General features: G+C 41.0%; 1 protein-coding gene across 4 annotated transcripts in view; it reads left to right on the forward strand.

Moving 5' to 3' along the window:
* ankrd6b (ankyrin repeat domain 6b) overlaps window positions 1–16740 on the forward strand; it is a 235520-nt gene that overhangs the window by 194086 nt on the left and 24694 nt on the right. For 2 of the 4 annotated variants that reach the window (XM_060856969.1, XM_060856964.1), the window contains 5 exons: window positions 7693–7791; window positions 7935–8033; window positions 11120–11218; window positions 14914–14991; window positions 15349–15453. In XM_060856969.1, coding sequence (XP_060712952.1) covers window positions 7693–7791; window positions 7935–8033; window positions 11120–11218; window positions 14914–14991; window positions 15349–15453 — 480 coding nt within the window. The remainder of the gene's footprint in view (window positions 1–7692; window positions 7792–7934; window positions 8034–11119; window positions 11219–14913; window positions 14992–15348; window positions 15454–16740) is intronic. The other 2 variants (XM_060856975.1, XM_060856980.1) reach the window with 2 other exon arrangements.

Genomic DNA, 16740 nt, shown 5'->3' on the forward strand with positions numbered 1-16740 from the left:
CTAAATTGCCCGTAGTGTTAGGTAAGGGGTAAATGTAGGGGTATGGGTGGGTTGCGCTTCGGCGGGTCGGTGTGGACTTGTTGGGCCGAAGGGCCTGTTTCCACACTGTAAGTCTAATCTAACCTAATCTCCAAATCATGGCTAAACTGTGTTATCTAAACATTCAATTATCCAAACACTCTGTTATCTAAACAAAATACTCCCTGCCCATGTTGTTTGGATAATCAAGGTTCTTGTCGAGTATATACAGTACTTGGAAATTTAAAAACAAACTCACGCAGATGTGTATCATCTACGAGATATACTGCAATCACTCAGTCCTTTGACAGTACCTTCCAAGCTATGACCTCTGTCTCCTGACAAGGACAAGAGCAGAAGATTCATAGGAACACTGCCGCCTCCTAGTTCCCTTTTGAGTCACACACCATCCTCAATAGGAACTGTATCACAGTCTCTACACTGTCGCTAGGTCAAAATCGTGGAGGTCCCTTCCTAACTCTGTGTGGGTATCCCTATTGCTGAAGGACTGCAATGGGTCAAGAAGGCAGCTCACCACCACCTTCTCTAGGGCAACTAGATTTGGCCAATAAATGCTGATGCAGTCAGAAATGCTCACATCCCATGAATGGAACAAACATGGAAAGCTCAAGTTTAAAAACTGAACAGAGTAGTTTAGATTCTGTTTTAAAGTGTGAAAGCCCTGATAATTTGATGTCTGGTTTTGAAGAGAACAAAAATTAACTGCTGAATCCAGAGATCTTACAATCAGATGAGGCAGTCAAAGAGATCCCCTCTCTTCCCTCTCCTCATTTGACTGCAAGTTTTTTTTTGTTGTTTGAATAGGATATACTTATTAACCTAGTGAATCTTAACAACTTACACATGGTGATTATAAAGGCCAATCAGACAGGTTTTCTTGAGTTTAGAAAGGACTAAACTTTATTCTGCTTGAACCAATCGAAGTGAAACAATAAGATATGCTCTAACCTTTTCTCTCTCACACACTTAAAGTTCATACGCTCACAAATATACACATTAGAGTTGGGAAGGATAAGCTGGACAAATTAGAGTCGTGAAATTGTGTAAAGAATATAAAGTCCATAGTTTGGTGACTTTTAGGCTTCAGACTGAATTTGTTGGTCTTGTGAATTTCCTTTCGTTCAGATGCTTCCAATCTAAAGATTCAGTTGACTAATTTAGTTGTTCTTCTCGAGACAGTAGTGCTTGGTTGAATTCTTTGAAGAAAATTTGTCTGTAGCAAGTGCATCCCTGGATAGTTGCACTCGGTAAACAGGCTTGAAACAGGTAGATTGGAGAGAGAGAGGGTGGCAGGAGAATTACACTTTGGGTCTTCTCTCTCAGCAGCTTGTCTTCGTTCTTCTGAGAAAACATATCCTTGATATACTTAGGCTTGTCATGTGACATTTTGTATTGCATGGTCGTCATTCATGAATTCCAGGCATAACTAAATTAGCTCATATTTGGAAATCTCTCTTAGATGTGGTCCCATTGTCTAAGTGATTAGTCTTCATAATGTGTTTCCAACGATTGATGACCTCAGGTATTAAAGCATTATTATTATTATTATTGTTATTATTATTAAGGCATTGCCTTAATGCCTTGGTAATAGGACAGAAGTCATGGGTTTTTCAAATCCCCCAGGTATTCATCGTCTTTGGTGGGTGCTGCTGCAGACATGCAGGACTAGATTTTACATGGCCCCACCTAGTGTTTTCACAGTGGAGACATGTAAACAAGAGTGGGTATTCTGCCCAACATCTTCTCGTTCATCGCCTTCTGACCTACTCCTGAGCTAGCCCCCATAATAATATGATTGGGTCTAAGCATCAGTAACCCACCCATATTTTAAGTCAACCTGTTCAGATTGCTAAAAGCTCAATTGGCCCCAGTGTAATGTGCTCATGTGATTATATATTTGGATTTGATTTCTTTTTACTGGGGCAGATGTGATGATCTTTGACTTACAAGCAATATAATACTTAAAATTCTTTAAATCATGGAATCTATAATTGTTTTCAAGAATGTTTGAAGGGGACTTTTACGATTTAGCATTAATTGCAAAGAAATACATTTAATTTTCTTTGACAATGAGAAGTATTCGTTCATGTGACCTGACAGCCTTTAACTTGGAAGCAATACCAACAGGAAGGAAGAAACCACGTGACTGGTACACTCAAAGGAAAGTTACAAACAAAGGGCAGTAAAGGTGATCAGTATACAGCTACAGACATAAAGAAAAAGTAGACAGACTTCGTGTGAGGAGAAGAACCAAATCATGCTCAGGAAGAAGTCAGCTTGCCGTTTTTTGGCTTAGCAGAGAAGGGTATGGAAGCTCTTGGAAGTAATGTGCACGTGACTATAAAGGTCTAAAGTGTTTAAAGCTCTGAAAAGCTTAGAGACATTAAAAAAACTGGACGCTTTTTCAGAAGCAGTCAAACTGTGTGATGTGATTTGTTTGTCAGCTTAGCTCCGGAAGGCTGCACCATCAGGACTGTTAATGACCAGAGGAAGAGACGGTTTATAGAAATGTGCCTTTCTGGTGGTAGTTCCATCCGTGAAACTCAAAGGTGAAAACTGTTGGTGGATAACATTTCTGACACCCTCTGTGTGAACAAAGAAGAGCACACAGTGGAACTGTGTAGCTAGGAGAAAGTGAGGTCTGCAGATGCTGGAGATCAGAGTCGAGAGTGTGTTGCTGGAAAAGCACAGCAGGTCAGGCAGCATCCGACGAGCAGGAGAATCGAGGTTTTGGGCCAGGAACTGTGTTACTGTCTAGGGCCACATTTGTGCTCTGAATCATGCAAGTGCTTATGGTTGCATAAGACATAGTTTAGTTGTATTGACAATAGCTTTTTATTTGGAGTATCATGTCCATGTAATGCTTATGTAATTTGAGTTGGAGCTAATTTGTGCTGAAGTCAATGGTTGTTTCTTAATTGAAGTCAGTCAGTAAATTTAGTTATTTTGATTTACAATATCCTCACTGGGATTGTAACATCAGTCCCATTCCTTTGTCCTTTCCCTGTAGCCCTGCAAGCATTTCCCTCATATGCATTCATCTAATTTCCTTTTGAAAGCTATCATTTTCCATCATTCTTTCAGGCAATGCATTCTTGTCCATAGACACATAGGAAATAGGAGCAGAAGTAGGGTATTTGTTTTTTGAGTGTTCTTCTGCATCCAAATGATCGTGGCTGATGATCAAACTCAGTACCATGTTCCTACTTTCTCCCCAAATCCTTTGATCCCTTTAGCTTTAAAAACTATTATCTATCACCTTCTTGAAAATATTTAAATTTTTGGTCTTGACTGCTTTCTATATTAGAGAATTCCACATGCTGTCACTCTCTGGATGTACAAAGTTAAAAATTACACAACACCAGGTTATAGTCCAACAGGTTTAATTGGAAGCACACTAGCTTTCAGAGCATCGCTCCTTCATCAGGTGGTAGTGGAGGGCTCAATCCTAACACAGACTTTAGAGCAAAAATTTACAGTGTGATGTAACTGAAATTATACATTGGAAAATTGTTTGTCAAGCCTTTCATCTGTTAGAATACCATGACAATTTCACTTCTTTCATGTGTAAATCAAAAAACCTTTTTTTAAAAAAGTTGCATTCTCGGGTTAGCTGCTAACAATGGTGATAGCTAGACAATGTGTTGAAGGTGTTAGCCCCCGTGTACTCTGTCTATGCCATGATGTTTAGATTGATTCTAATCTAAAAAGTGAGGTAACGGAGTTTTACATGAATTCATGCAGTTTTTGAGCAAAGTACAATGTAACTCTGCAAATACAAATTCACCGCACAAAATATATGTGTGCATGTGGGTCTTTGTCTGTCTGTGTCTGTCTGTCTGTCTGGGTTGGGGGTTGTGAGTGTGAGAAAGTGTATATGTGTGTGTGTAGTGAGTGCAGAGTGTCTTAAGTCAACAGACAGGAGGGTTCCCTCCCAGTTGGGGAACACTTCAGTGGTCCAGGACATTCGACCTTGGACCTTCGGGTGACCATCCTCCAAGGCGGACTTCAGGAAAGGCAGCAGCGAAAAATGGTCGAGCAGAGGCTGATAGCTAAGTTTGGTAACCATAGGGAGGGCCTCAACTGGGACCTTGGGTTCATGTCACATTACAGGTGACCACCATTGCACTATACACACACACACATACTCCTTCACACACACGCAGGCACTCCTGTACACACATACACACAGACACATATACACAGACGCGCACACAGACACCCACACACACCCTTACAGACACACACACACACAATCCCACACTCACACATGCACCCCCTCACAGACTTAAGACACTCTGCACTCACTACACACACACACACTTTCTCACATTCACAACCCCCAACCCAGACAGACACACACACACACACACACACACACACACACACACACACACACACACACACACACACCCATATGCACACACATATTTTGTGAGGTGAATTTGTACTTGCAGGGTTACATTGTACTTTGCTCAAAAACTGCATGAATTCATGTAAAACTCTGTTATCTCACTTTTTAGATTAGAATCAATCTAAACATCATGGCATAGACAGAGAACACAGGGGGGCCAGTACCTTCAACATATTGTCTAGCTACCACCACTGTTAACAGCGAACCTGAGAATGCAACCTTTTTAAAAAAAGGTTTTGTGATTTACACATGAAAGAACTGAAACTGTCATGGTATTCTAACAGATGAAAGGCTTAACAGACAATCAATTTTTCAATGTGTAATTTCAGTTACATCACACTGTAAATTTTTGCTATAAATTCTGTGTGTTAGGATTGAACCCTCCACTACCACCTGATGAAGGACCGACGCTCCGAAAGCTAGTGTGCTTCCAATTAAACCTGTTGGACTATAACCTGGTGTTGTGTGATTTTTAACTTTGTACACCCCAGTCCAACACTGGCAACTCCAAATCATGACTCTCTGGATGAAGAGATTTCTCCTTGTCTCTTTGCTAAATGGCCTACCCTGTATCCTGACACTGTGACTGCTGGTTCCCTGATCATTGGGAACATACTCCCTGCATTTATCCTGGTTAGTCCTGTTAGAATTTTATATGTTTATGTGATTCCATTCTCATTGTTCCAAACTCCCATGAATATGGTCTGTACCAATCCAGTCTTAGTACATATGTCCTGTACCCAGTAATCAGCCTAGTAAACCTTCATTACACACCCTCCATAGCCAGAATATCCTTGTAACACCAGGTGTGGTCTCACCAAATCCCTGTACAAGTGCAGAAAGACATCCTCTTTTACTTAAATCCTCTGGCTATGGAGGCCAACATCCCATTTGTCTTATTTACCGCCTTATTTTCAGTGACTGGTGTACATCATTGTCTCGCTCTTGTTGCACCTCCTCCTTTCCCTATCTATTGCCATAATTATCATCTTATTTTTGCTACCAAAGTGGATAACCTCTCATTAATCCACACAATTCTTCATCTTCCATGCATTTGCCCACTCATGCAACTTGTCCAAATTACATTGAAGCATCTCTACATTCTGCTCACAGTTCACCGTCCCACCCAATTCATAATTCAGAATAACATTTCCCCCTTGGTGTTGTCTTTGGTTCTGTTTACCAATCTACTTACTGACCCTTACACTGGAACCAATTTCTCATTTCTTCCCAGTCAAAATTCTTTGTGAACTTGAACATGTATTGGAACTTGCCTTAACCTTCTGTGTTCTAAGGAGAATAATCCCAGCTTTCTTTGGGCATTCCTCTTAACTGAAGGTCTTCATTCCTGGTAGTATTCTAATAAATCTCCACCCCCACACTTTAAAGTCCTAAAATCCTCTGGAAATGTGGTGCCAGATTCAGAAAGATTTAATGTAGCTTCCTTATTTTGTACTTTAAACCTCTAGTAATAAAGCTAAGGATCTTGAGATGTCTTTTTAACAATCTGCTCACCATATTTTGCTATTTCCAAAGTTTTTGTGAACACAGAACATGCAGGTCTATTTGTTCTTTCAACTAAATTCACCATGAGAAACGGCCATTTCAATATCATGTCTTCCAATATTTCTGTATATTCTGATTATTCCTGAGCTGGGACCAAAGAGTTAATAAAATACCTGCTTCCACAAACCTGACTGAGGTGCAAGTGCCCCAGATTGTTAAATTTTGATTCCAGGAGAGTAGATGTTAGCAGGAGTCAGAGCCGCTATACCTGGAATTATTGTGGACACAGTAGTAAGGGCTGCCTATTGTGAAGATGGGTTGGTGAAAGCCACCCCTTTCTGATCCAGGATTTTAACCCACAAAGTAAAATAATGAGAAAATCACTCTCCATCTCTCACATGCCCCCACCCCTCTCACACACTTTCCACACCAACTCATATCATCTCGTTCCTTCTCTCCAACCCCCAATGGTTTCCCATACCCTTGATGCTAAACTGTCCTCCTCTTTCCACTTCCAAGTCCCCTTATCCAGCCAGGCCAAACTATGCTCCCCACACTCTTCTTGCTAAGTCACATCCCTCTTAAACACCTCCAACCCCCCACCCCCCCACCCACCCAGCCAGCCTTTGATGTGCTCCATCAAGCTCTGGCCCTCTTACCACCCTCACTAACACTTCATATCCACAATCAAACCTATGTTCCTCTACCCAGACCCCATCTTACCATCTTCATCCTTTAACTGACCCATGTTGAGTTGAGAGAAAATGAAGTTTAAACTATCTATTGGTGACTTCAATGTGTTTAAACAAAAATCAATAAATTTATTTTCCTCAATAAGCAAATTCCTCATGAAAAAGGTACTTGTACGCACAGCCCCACAAAGACTTTGTCCCCACTTGAAGTTGTCAATTTGACTGAGTGATTGTAAAATCAGTCACGCAGCACAAATTGTATAATGATAGCCCTCAGGTTTTATGCTGAATTTGTTTGCTAAAGTTTAAAGGCTACCCTCACATGGTCAGATAAGTCTCTCAGCTTTAGGTCTTCTGCTAAAAAGTGTGAAAACCACAAGTCTTACTTGGGACATCCCTGTGGTGAAAGTTGGATCGCCCTTTAGCAGCTGCATTTTTAACACGGGCAGCTACACCTCCATTGACCCCAGATGTGAAAGTTGCAATTCATGCCTATTCACCCCGAGCAAAAATGGTGAGTGCTGCATTCAGGGCAGTACTTTCTGAATCCGGACTTCAATATAATTTTGGCTAAGGTGGAGCCTCTCTCTGTTCTTATGAAGATTTACTTCTTTTATTCTGTTTTTGCTCTTAAAATATTGTAGCCAATCTGTTTTCCGAAATTGATGTTTTCAAGTTTTGATATGTATCATAATGATTTGGAGTGGAAAGCAAGAACGTATTTAATATTAGTGATCTAACCACAAACACCTAGAGCCAACAGGGCGTATGAATTGGTTCACATAGTTCTGTCTTTCCTATTTCCTAACTGGTGCTGGTGAAATATGCAGGAGTAGGTTGGAATACAGAACAGCTCCCTCGAGCTGTCTGAAGGAAAGTGTCTGACATCTATTAAGTGCTATCTAATAACTGCTTGGCTGAAATTAATACATAGGGAATTAGCATGAAAGCCTCTTGAATTTAAACAGAGTGATAATCTTCTTTATACACAATGACATTGTTGAGTAACTTTTCAGTGTTGCTGCTTGTGTCTCCCTTAAGGCAGGTAACTTAGCCCTCCACTTGGCCTCTCAGAATGGCCATTCCCAGAGTTCCCGTGTACTATTGCTAGGAGGGTCCAGACCTGACATTAAGAACAGTGTAAGTGAGGGTCTGCTCTTTTCTACATATTTTGATATTGAGAATATTTTACTTTTTAAAAAAAAAAGGATCTTGCTTGCCTTCAGCATTTTTATTGGTTTATGTTCAGCCTGACTTGGAGTCGAAATGTTTTTGTTTTGCAGATGGGTGACACGTGTTTACACATTGCTACTCGTTACAATCATGTGACTATTATTAGAATCCTCCTGAGTGCTTTCTGTTCTGTTAGTGAGAGGAACCAGGTCAGTAGCATCAAACTCTGTCCCTGCACTCTTTACTGTGTGGGAGAATGTTTAGTCTCACTCAAACTACATTGCCAGCTAATGTGTCAGTTCCCCGGCTCCATCCCAATTCTGGATCATTTTCCTGGGATTAGGACGCATGATGCACAGGGTGGATTTACCAGATAAGGACTAATGAAGGCCTCTTATTTGGAAGAATTTTCAAGTCTGTCTCGAGGTGCCTGGGAAGTATAACTCCCTGTGACAGATCCAGGATTAGCATTCCTGCTGGAACTAAAAGACCTGCCTGCTGTCTGGTCTCAACTGCAGCTACCCTGTGCAGTTTCCCACTGTCCCATTCCCATCCAATCCCATCCTCGACAGTACTGACCCGGATGCTGAGCCGTTCCTATATTTTAAGTTCAGAAAGGGTGAAGAGTGGGAACCTCCATGCTGAGTTGTCTACACCATTTAGTTATCCAGCTGCTACTTTTGTTCTTTGCTACTATTGGCTCTTCCGCAGAGAGTCCATCTTTAACTGGATGGCACATCGAACCTGTGGCTACTAACTGAGCCAATTCAGGGAAAGTCACAAGTGAGTGATCCTCATTTGAGCCTAGCAGTGATGTCCTGATGTCTGCAAGGAAAATCCAACCTGTGGAGTGCATTATTCAAATTTATCATTTATTACAAGTGAAAAGTTAAACATATTAAAAGACTTCAACATTACAATGATCAGTTTTGTAAATTACATTGACAGCTCATTGTAGTATGGACAAAAAGCAGTACAAACACAAAAAAGAGTAAAATAAGCTTAATTGTGATGATTTACTGTTCAAATACACAATTAAATTTAATATTCTGTGTGTTGTGTCTAAAAATCTGATGCTTTAAATTGTCAATTCCAATAGTGAGTACAATTTACTTGTTTCCGAAAGTGGCTGATTTTCATTTCAAATTAATCTCATTTAAAATTGTATGCTGGTGACAGTCATAGAGTCATAGAAATGTACAGCATGGAAACAGACCCTTTGGTCCAATTTGTCCACACCAACCAAATATCCCAACCTAATCTAGTTCCATTTGCCAGCACTTGGCCCATATCCTTCTAAAGCCTTCCTATTCATATACCCATCCAAATACCTTTTAAATGTTGCAATTCTACTAGCCTCCACCACTTCCTCTGGCAGCTCATTCCATACACGCACCATCTTCTGCGTGAAAAAGTTACCCTTTAGGTCTCTTTTATAGCTTTCCCCTCTCACCCTAAACCTATGGCCTCTAATTCTAGACTCCCCCACCACAGGGAAAACACTTTGTCTATTTATCCTATCCATGTCCTGCATGATTTTTTTAAACCTCAATAAGATCACCCCTCAGCCTCCGATGCTCCAGGGAAAACAGCCCCAGCCTATTCAGCCTCTCCCTATAGCTCAAATCCTCCAACCCTGGCAACATCCTTGTAAATCTTTTCTGAACCTTTTCAAGTTTCACAACATCTTTCTGATGGGAAGGAGACCAAAATTGCATGCAATATTCCAAAAGTGGCCTAACCAACGTCCTGTACAGCCGCAACATGACCTCACAACTCCTATACTCAATGCTCTGACCAATAAAGGAAAGCATACCAAATGCCGCCTTCACTATCCTATCTACCTACGACTCTACTTTCAAGGAGCTATGAACCTGCACTTTGTTTGTTCAGCAACACTCCCTAGGACCTTACCATTAAGTGTATAAGTCCTGCTAAGATTTGTTTTCCCAAAATGCAGCACCTCACATTTATCTGAATTAAACTCCATCTGCCACTCCTCAGCCCATTGGCCCATCTGATCAAGATCCTGTTGTAGTTGAGGTAACTTTCTTCGCTGTCCACTACACCTCCAATTTTGATGTTATCTGCAAACTTACTAACTATACCTCCTATGTTCACATCCAAATCATTCATATAAATGAAGAAAAGTAGTGGACCCAGCACCGATCCTTGTGGCACTCCACTGGTCACAGACCTCCAATTTGAAAAACAACCCTCCATTACCACCCTCTTTCTTCTACCTTCAAGGCAGTTCTATATCCAAATGGCGAGTTCTCCCTGTATTCCATGAGATCTAACCTTGCTAAACAGTTTTCATGGGGTACCTTGTCAAACGCCTTACTGAAGTCCATATAGATCATGTCCATCGCTCTGACCTCATCAATCCTCTTTGTTACTTCTTCAAAAAACTCAATCAAGTTTGTGAGACATGATTTCCCACGCACAAAGCCATGTTGACTATCCCTAATCAGTCCTTGCCTTTCCAAATGCATGTACATCCTGTCCCGCAGGATTCCTTGAGTTGAAAAGTGAGATGATAAAAGTAATTAAGTGCAAAACACATCTGCATTCTTCTCCCAAATGCTCATGCATAGTTGCATGGATTTTGTGCTGTTAATTTAATCAACTTAAAATCACATATTTTAAATAGTTTAAATAGTGATATTAAAATAACGTAAATCAGGCAATCTAAGCTTCTGTGTTCTGTAAAGAAAAGGGAAGGGGAAAATATATCACATATTTGAAAAACTGATCTAAAAGTCACCTTCAAAGCTACAAGATTCCTTACCTTGTACCCTTTCCGTTACCCCATACTGAGTGTGTCACGTGTCGAGCAACTTGGCACTCCAAGTAGAATCTACTGTCCATAAGAAGTATATCTTGGACGTCAATATGTCTCTTTCTGATCACTAAACTGAATCAATACCTGTGACTTCCAAGACTGCATTTCCTAGGAGTTCCCCTTCCCTCTCCAATCATTGGACCATGAAATCACCCATTAGATGCATATTTATCTGGTATATTAAATAACACAGAGTTGCGCGGGTACTGCTTGTTGAATTTCTCTAACCTCCCTTCCAGATCTGCTGTTTACAAAACACTGTAGAAAACCCGATAACAGTTTAATTCCTGCTGCTTTAACCTACTGCCTGAAAATTATTTGGAATTCCTTAAACTGGCCCTGAGCTGACAATTAAATCCTTAGAAATGTACCCTTATCAACTCAATATTACAACTGATAGAAGATGTTATAAAGTTCCATGAACGTTTTTGATCTGATTGATCCTCACAGGCAGGTGACTCACCACTCCATATTGCTGCAGCTCTCAACCACAAGAAAATAGCAAGACTTCTGTTGGAAGCTGGGGCTGACAGCAACATTGTCAATAATGTAAGTAGGATTTGTGTTATTGATAGTGATGTTTTTCAGTACTCCATGTAATTTGGCAGTGAGGAAAATAGCATTTCTGCATGAGTTCAGTTGAGACTTTGAGATTAAAATATTACGTCTCTTTTTAAAATTATGCAAATGAAATCAAATGAGTTAAGCTTCAGATTTAAGCTTGAGATATTTTCCTACAAACACTTAGAAATGTCATTCTTTAACTTTCTGCATGCCATATACAGGAATGTCTCTTCTCACCCACGTAACAATGTGACCCAAATCCCCTCTGTGTTCATTTGCTTCTTGGTTATTTCTGTCTCCCCTTTTTTCTGTTCCTTCCCCCTTGGACCTTTATTTCTTTGTTCTTTTTCTCCCCATCCCTATCTTAGATTATCATTATTAATCTGCCTGGAGATACATACACTTTTAGATATTAAATGCATTAAGGGGCATGGGACAGAAGTGGGAATATGACATTAAGATAGAGGATCCACCATGATTACTTTGAACGTCAGAGCAGGTTTGAAGTGCAGAATGGCCTACTCCTCCTAGTTTCTGTGTTACCATGGTGTTCCCTCATGTTGCCATCCCAGGCCTGAAATCCTAACCAAATAAACACTATGTCATCAGTAGCTGTGCAAATACAGTCTGGAATTGTAACTGTCTCTCCAACCTCCATCAGCCCACAAAACCGCCTCCCCCAAGTAAGACAGCAGTGCATATAAGTGCATATTGTCAAGTACATACAGTTCAAGGTGAGAGGAAATCAGATCCACGTCCATCTGCAGCCTGTGGGATCTTGGATTCTCTTTGTGAACTGTGGTCTGCAGGTGAGACTATGAAAAGGTCACCTGTGATTCTGCTTCATGGAAATGGCTATAGATAGAACATAGAACATAGGACAATACAGCACAGAACATTTGTCCTAGCTTAAGCACCTATCCATGTACCTGTCCAATTGCCACTTAAAGGTCACCAATGATTCTGACTCTGCCACTCCCACAGGCAGCGCATTCCCTGGCCCCACCACTCTCTGGGTAAAGAACCTACGCCTGACATCTCCCCTATACCTTCCACCCCTCACCTTAAATTTATGTCCCCTTGTAACACTCTGTTGTACCCGGAGAAAAAGTCTCTGACTGTCTACTCTATCCATTCCCCTGATCATCCCTCATCTCTCGCCGTTCCAATGAGAAAAGGCCTAACACTCTCAACCTATCCTCGTACGACTTATTCTCCATTCCAGGCAACATCCTGTTGAATCTTCTCTGCACCCTCTCCAAAGCTTCCACATCTTTCCTAAAGTGAGGCGACCAGAACTGCACACAGTACTCCAAATGTGGCCTCACCAAGGTCCTGTACAGCTGCAACATCACCTCACGACTCTTGAATTCAATCCCTCTGCTAATGAACGCTAATACACCATAGGCCTTCTTACAAGCTCTATCCATCTGAGTGGCAACTTTCAAAGAGCTATGAACATAGACTCTAAGATCCCTGTGCTCCTCCACTTTACTAAGAACCCTACCGTTAACCCTGTATTCCGCATTCTTATTTGTCCTTCCAAAATGGACAACCTCACACTTGACAGGGTTGAACTCTATCTGCCACTCCTAGCCCAGCTCTGCATCATATCTAAGTCCCTTTGCAGCCGACAACAGCCCTCCTCACTATCCACAGCTCCACCAATCTTCGTATCATCTGCAAATTTACTGACACACCCTTCGACTCCCTCTTCCAAGTCATTAATAAAAGTTACAAACAGCAGAGGACCCAGAATTGATCCCTGTGGAACTCCACTTGTAACTGGACTCCAGGCTGAATATTTACCATCTACCACCACTCTCTGACTTCGACCGGTTAGCCAGTTCTCTATCCAACTGGCCAAATTTCCCACTATCCGATGCCTCCTGACCTTCTGCATAAGCCTACCATGGGGAACCTTATCAAATGCCTTACTAAAATCCATGTACACTACATCCACTGCTCTACCCTCAGCCACATGCTTGGTCACTTCCTCAACGAATTTGATAAGACTTGCAAGGCAAGACCTACCCCTCACAAATCCGTGCTGGCTGTCCCTAATCAAGCAGTGTCTTTCCAGATACTCATAAATCCTATCCCTCAGTACCCTTTCCATTACTTTGCCTACCACCGAAGTAAGACTAACTAGCCTGTAATTCCCGGGGTTATCCCTATTCCCTTTTTTGAACAGGGGCACAACATTTGTCACTCTCCAGTCCCTTGGTACCACTTCCTTTGACATTGAAGACTAAAAGATCATTGCCAACGGCTCTGCAATTTCCTCTCTTGCTTCCCACATAATCCTAGGGTATATCCCATCAGGCCCGGGGGACTTGTCTATCCTCAAGTTTTTCAAAATGCCCAACACATCTTCCTTCCTAACAAGTATCTCCTCTAACTTACCAGTCCATTTCATACTCTCCTCTTCAACAATACGGTCCCTTTCATTTGTAAATACTGAAGAAAAGTACTCATTCAAGACCTCTCCAATCTCTTCTGACTCAATACACAGTCTTCCACTGTTAACCATGTCAACCCAGGGGTTGAACATCAGTGAGTGCCCCTGAATGACTGCAGTCCTCTTTGACTTGATTGAGGACTGGTATCTCCTTGGACTGTGAAACCTGGCTATTTGGTTGAAGCACTTTAAATGTGTTTGTTTTTAAGTTGCTAGCACATGTAGTAGGTGTGACGTTGATGTAGTGTGATGTTATACAGCAACATGTTCAATGTTCTTGATTGATTACAGCTGGAAGCCATGATAAGCTGCCTGTTTTTGTCTGTACTAAAAGGCAAGGCAAAACAGAATCTAATTTTTCCAATCTTGCTGTACTTTAACATTGCCTACGTTATTTAGGGGCTGGGAGTATTCTGCCCTCTGTTTGTGCCTTCACCGATGCTGCCAGACCTGCTGAGCATTTTGGGCACTTTCTGTTTTTACTTCAAAGTTTTGACCCCTGCAGAATTTTGATTTTTATTCCTGCTTATTTACCCTTTGAGCTTTGGTGTTAATATTTTATTTAGACTAAGTCGCAGTTACCATTATAACCCTGTTGGTACAATCATTTTAGGTTATTAAAATGTCATTAGATTTAATGCTGCTTGGATGCTGCCTGACCTGCTGTGGTGCTCTTCCAGCACCACAGTCTTGACTCTAATCTCCAGCATCTGCTGTACTCCCTTTCGCCCTGTTAGTGATTTTAGCTACTTTATTGACTCTGTGACAATATGTATTGTACATGATAAAAATAGGAATTGAGGAGTCAGTTAGGTGTAGTTAGCGTACTTAGAAATTTTCATAATGAATGCTAAAGTTTATTTTACAACGCAAGGGTTTCAATTTGGGGTTAAATCAGTTGACTATATTTCCTACATTTTGTAGGCAAAAGTGAGGACTGCAGATGCTGGAAACCAGAGTTTAGATCAGAGTGGTGCTGGAAAAGCACAGCAGGTCAGGCAGCATCCTGCTCGTTGGATGCTGCCTGGCCTGCTGTGCTTTTCCAGCATCACTCTGATCTTCCTACATTTTGTGCCAAGTCTGACATAAAATGCAACATTTTGTTGTGTTTATAATAATCCACATTGTTTTTCTAATGCAACACATTAATGGAACATCTAGCTGTCAGGTTGAATGTGATAAGATCCAAAACGAACTACTTCCTTGATTCTTCCTGTAGGCAGGGCTGAGCCCTCTGGAAGCAGCTAGAGATAATAACAGTCCAGAAGTAGCCCTTCTCCTCACCAAAGCACCACAGGTAAGGTCTTGTGGTCAGATCTGTGATTACTTAGGAATGCCAAGGTTAAATAGTGAAGATGGATTAATATTCTGCCATTTTCCTTTGTTATTTTTTGCAGCTAGGAAATATCTATGTAGAACTTTCTTTAATCTGCTTTAAGTGAGTAGACTAAATTCAATTTTTAAGTAATTAATTGCTTAAAGAGCACTTAATCCAATACAAGTATATAAATAGCATTCATTGTTTGTAGCTGCTGGGTCACAACATTTTTAGCAAGGCAGTAGGTGCTTTTAAAAATTGGCATGAATAAATCACCTTCAAGGTTTTAACTTTTGTGAGGAAGGCTTTAGATAAATACTTTTGTAATATTGCCAGGTTCTCAGTTTTTGTCGTGGGAGAAGCCTGAGGAAGAGGAGGGAAAAACTCAAGCAAGAACGAAGAGCCCAATCTGTGCCTCGTGATGAATTGATCCAGAGTAAGGTACATAGATGCTCCAAATATCTGTGGAGTTGGCCCTCAGCTGAAAGGGGGAAAATCAGTCAGTGTTCTCACTTATCACTGTCCAGTGATCCGAGGTTAGTGTAGGATTTGAGCTCTAATGTTCCTATTTTGAAGAAGCATTCTGGAGCTTACAAGTGCATGAGAAGGAGCGACTGAGCAAGATGCTTCATACAATAGGTCTAGTGAATGCAACCCATTGATCATTAAAGTTTAATTTGGAAGATGAGAGTACAGTAATTATAGGGAACTTAAGTTTGACTTTGACCTTAATTAAATTTTGATGACTACAGAATTTTTGGTATGGTAATTCTCTGCAATCAAATCTACATATTCAACTCAAAAACTATTGTACACTGTAATGCTAATCAATATGGTTTGCTGTTAAATAGCTTGTATTGGACTGTTTTCAAACTTGGAACTGTTAGATTAATTATTTGTTCTCTGAAACCAGAGCATTTTTCATTCCATTTTCTTTAAGATTGACTGAAGGGAAACTTCATAAATGGTAGTAATTTTGTTTCAACTTGTCAATTGATATCCCAACATATGGATTATTGCATCAACAGAAATAATTGAATGAAATTTTCATATCATGTTATAGAACATAGAACATAGAAGGATACAGCGCAGTACAGGCCCTTCGGCCCTCGATGTTGCGCCGACCGAATCCTACCTAACCTATACTAGCCCAATAACTTCCAAATGCCTATCCAATGCCCGCTTAAATGACCATAAAGAAGGAGAGTTCACCACTGATACAGGCAGGGCATTCCATGAACTCACAACCCGCTGTGTGAAGAATCTACCCCTAACATCTGTCCTATACCTACCACCCCTTAATTTAAAGCTATGTCCCCTAGTAACACCTGACTCCATTAGCGGTAAAAGGTTCTTAGTATCTACCCTATCTAAACCCCTAATCATCTTATACACTTCTATCAGATCTCCCCTAAACCTTCTCTTCTCCAATGAGAACAGCCCCAAGTGCCTCAGCCTTTCCTCATAAGATTTTCCTACCATTCCAGGCAACATCCTGGTAAACCTCCTCTGCACTCGTTCTAAAGCTTCCACATCCTTCCTATAGTATGGCGACCAAAACTGCACACAATACTCCAGATGAGGCCTCACCAGAGTCCTATACAACTGCAACATGACCTCAGGACTCTGGAACTCAATTCCTCTGCCAATAAAGCCCAGTACACCATATGCCTTCCTCACAGCACTATTTACCTGGGTGGCAACTTTCAGAGATCTGTGTACATAGAC

This window comes from Hemiscyllium ocellatum, chromosome 3, assembly GCF_020745735.1.
Source record: "Hemiscyllium ocellatum isolate sHemOce1 chromosome 3, sHemOce1.pat.X.cur, whole genome shotgun sequence".
Lineage (NCBI taxonomy): Eukaryota > Metazoa > Chordata > Chondrichthyes > Orectolobiformes > Hemiscylliidae > Hemiscyllium > Hemiscyllium ocellatum.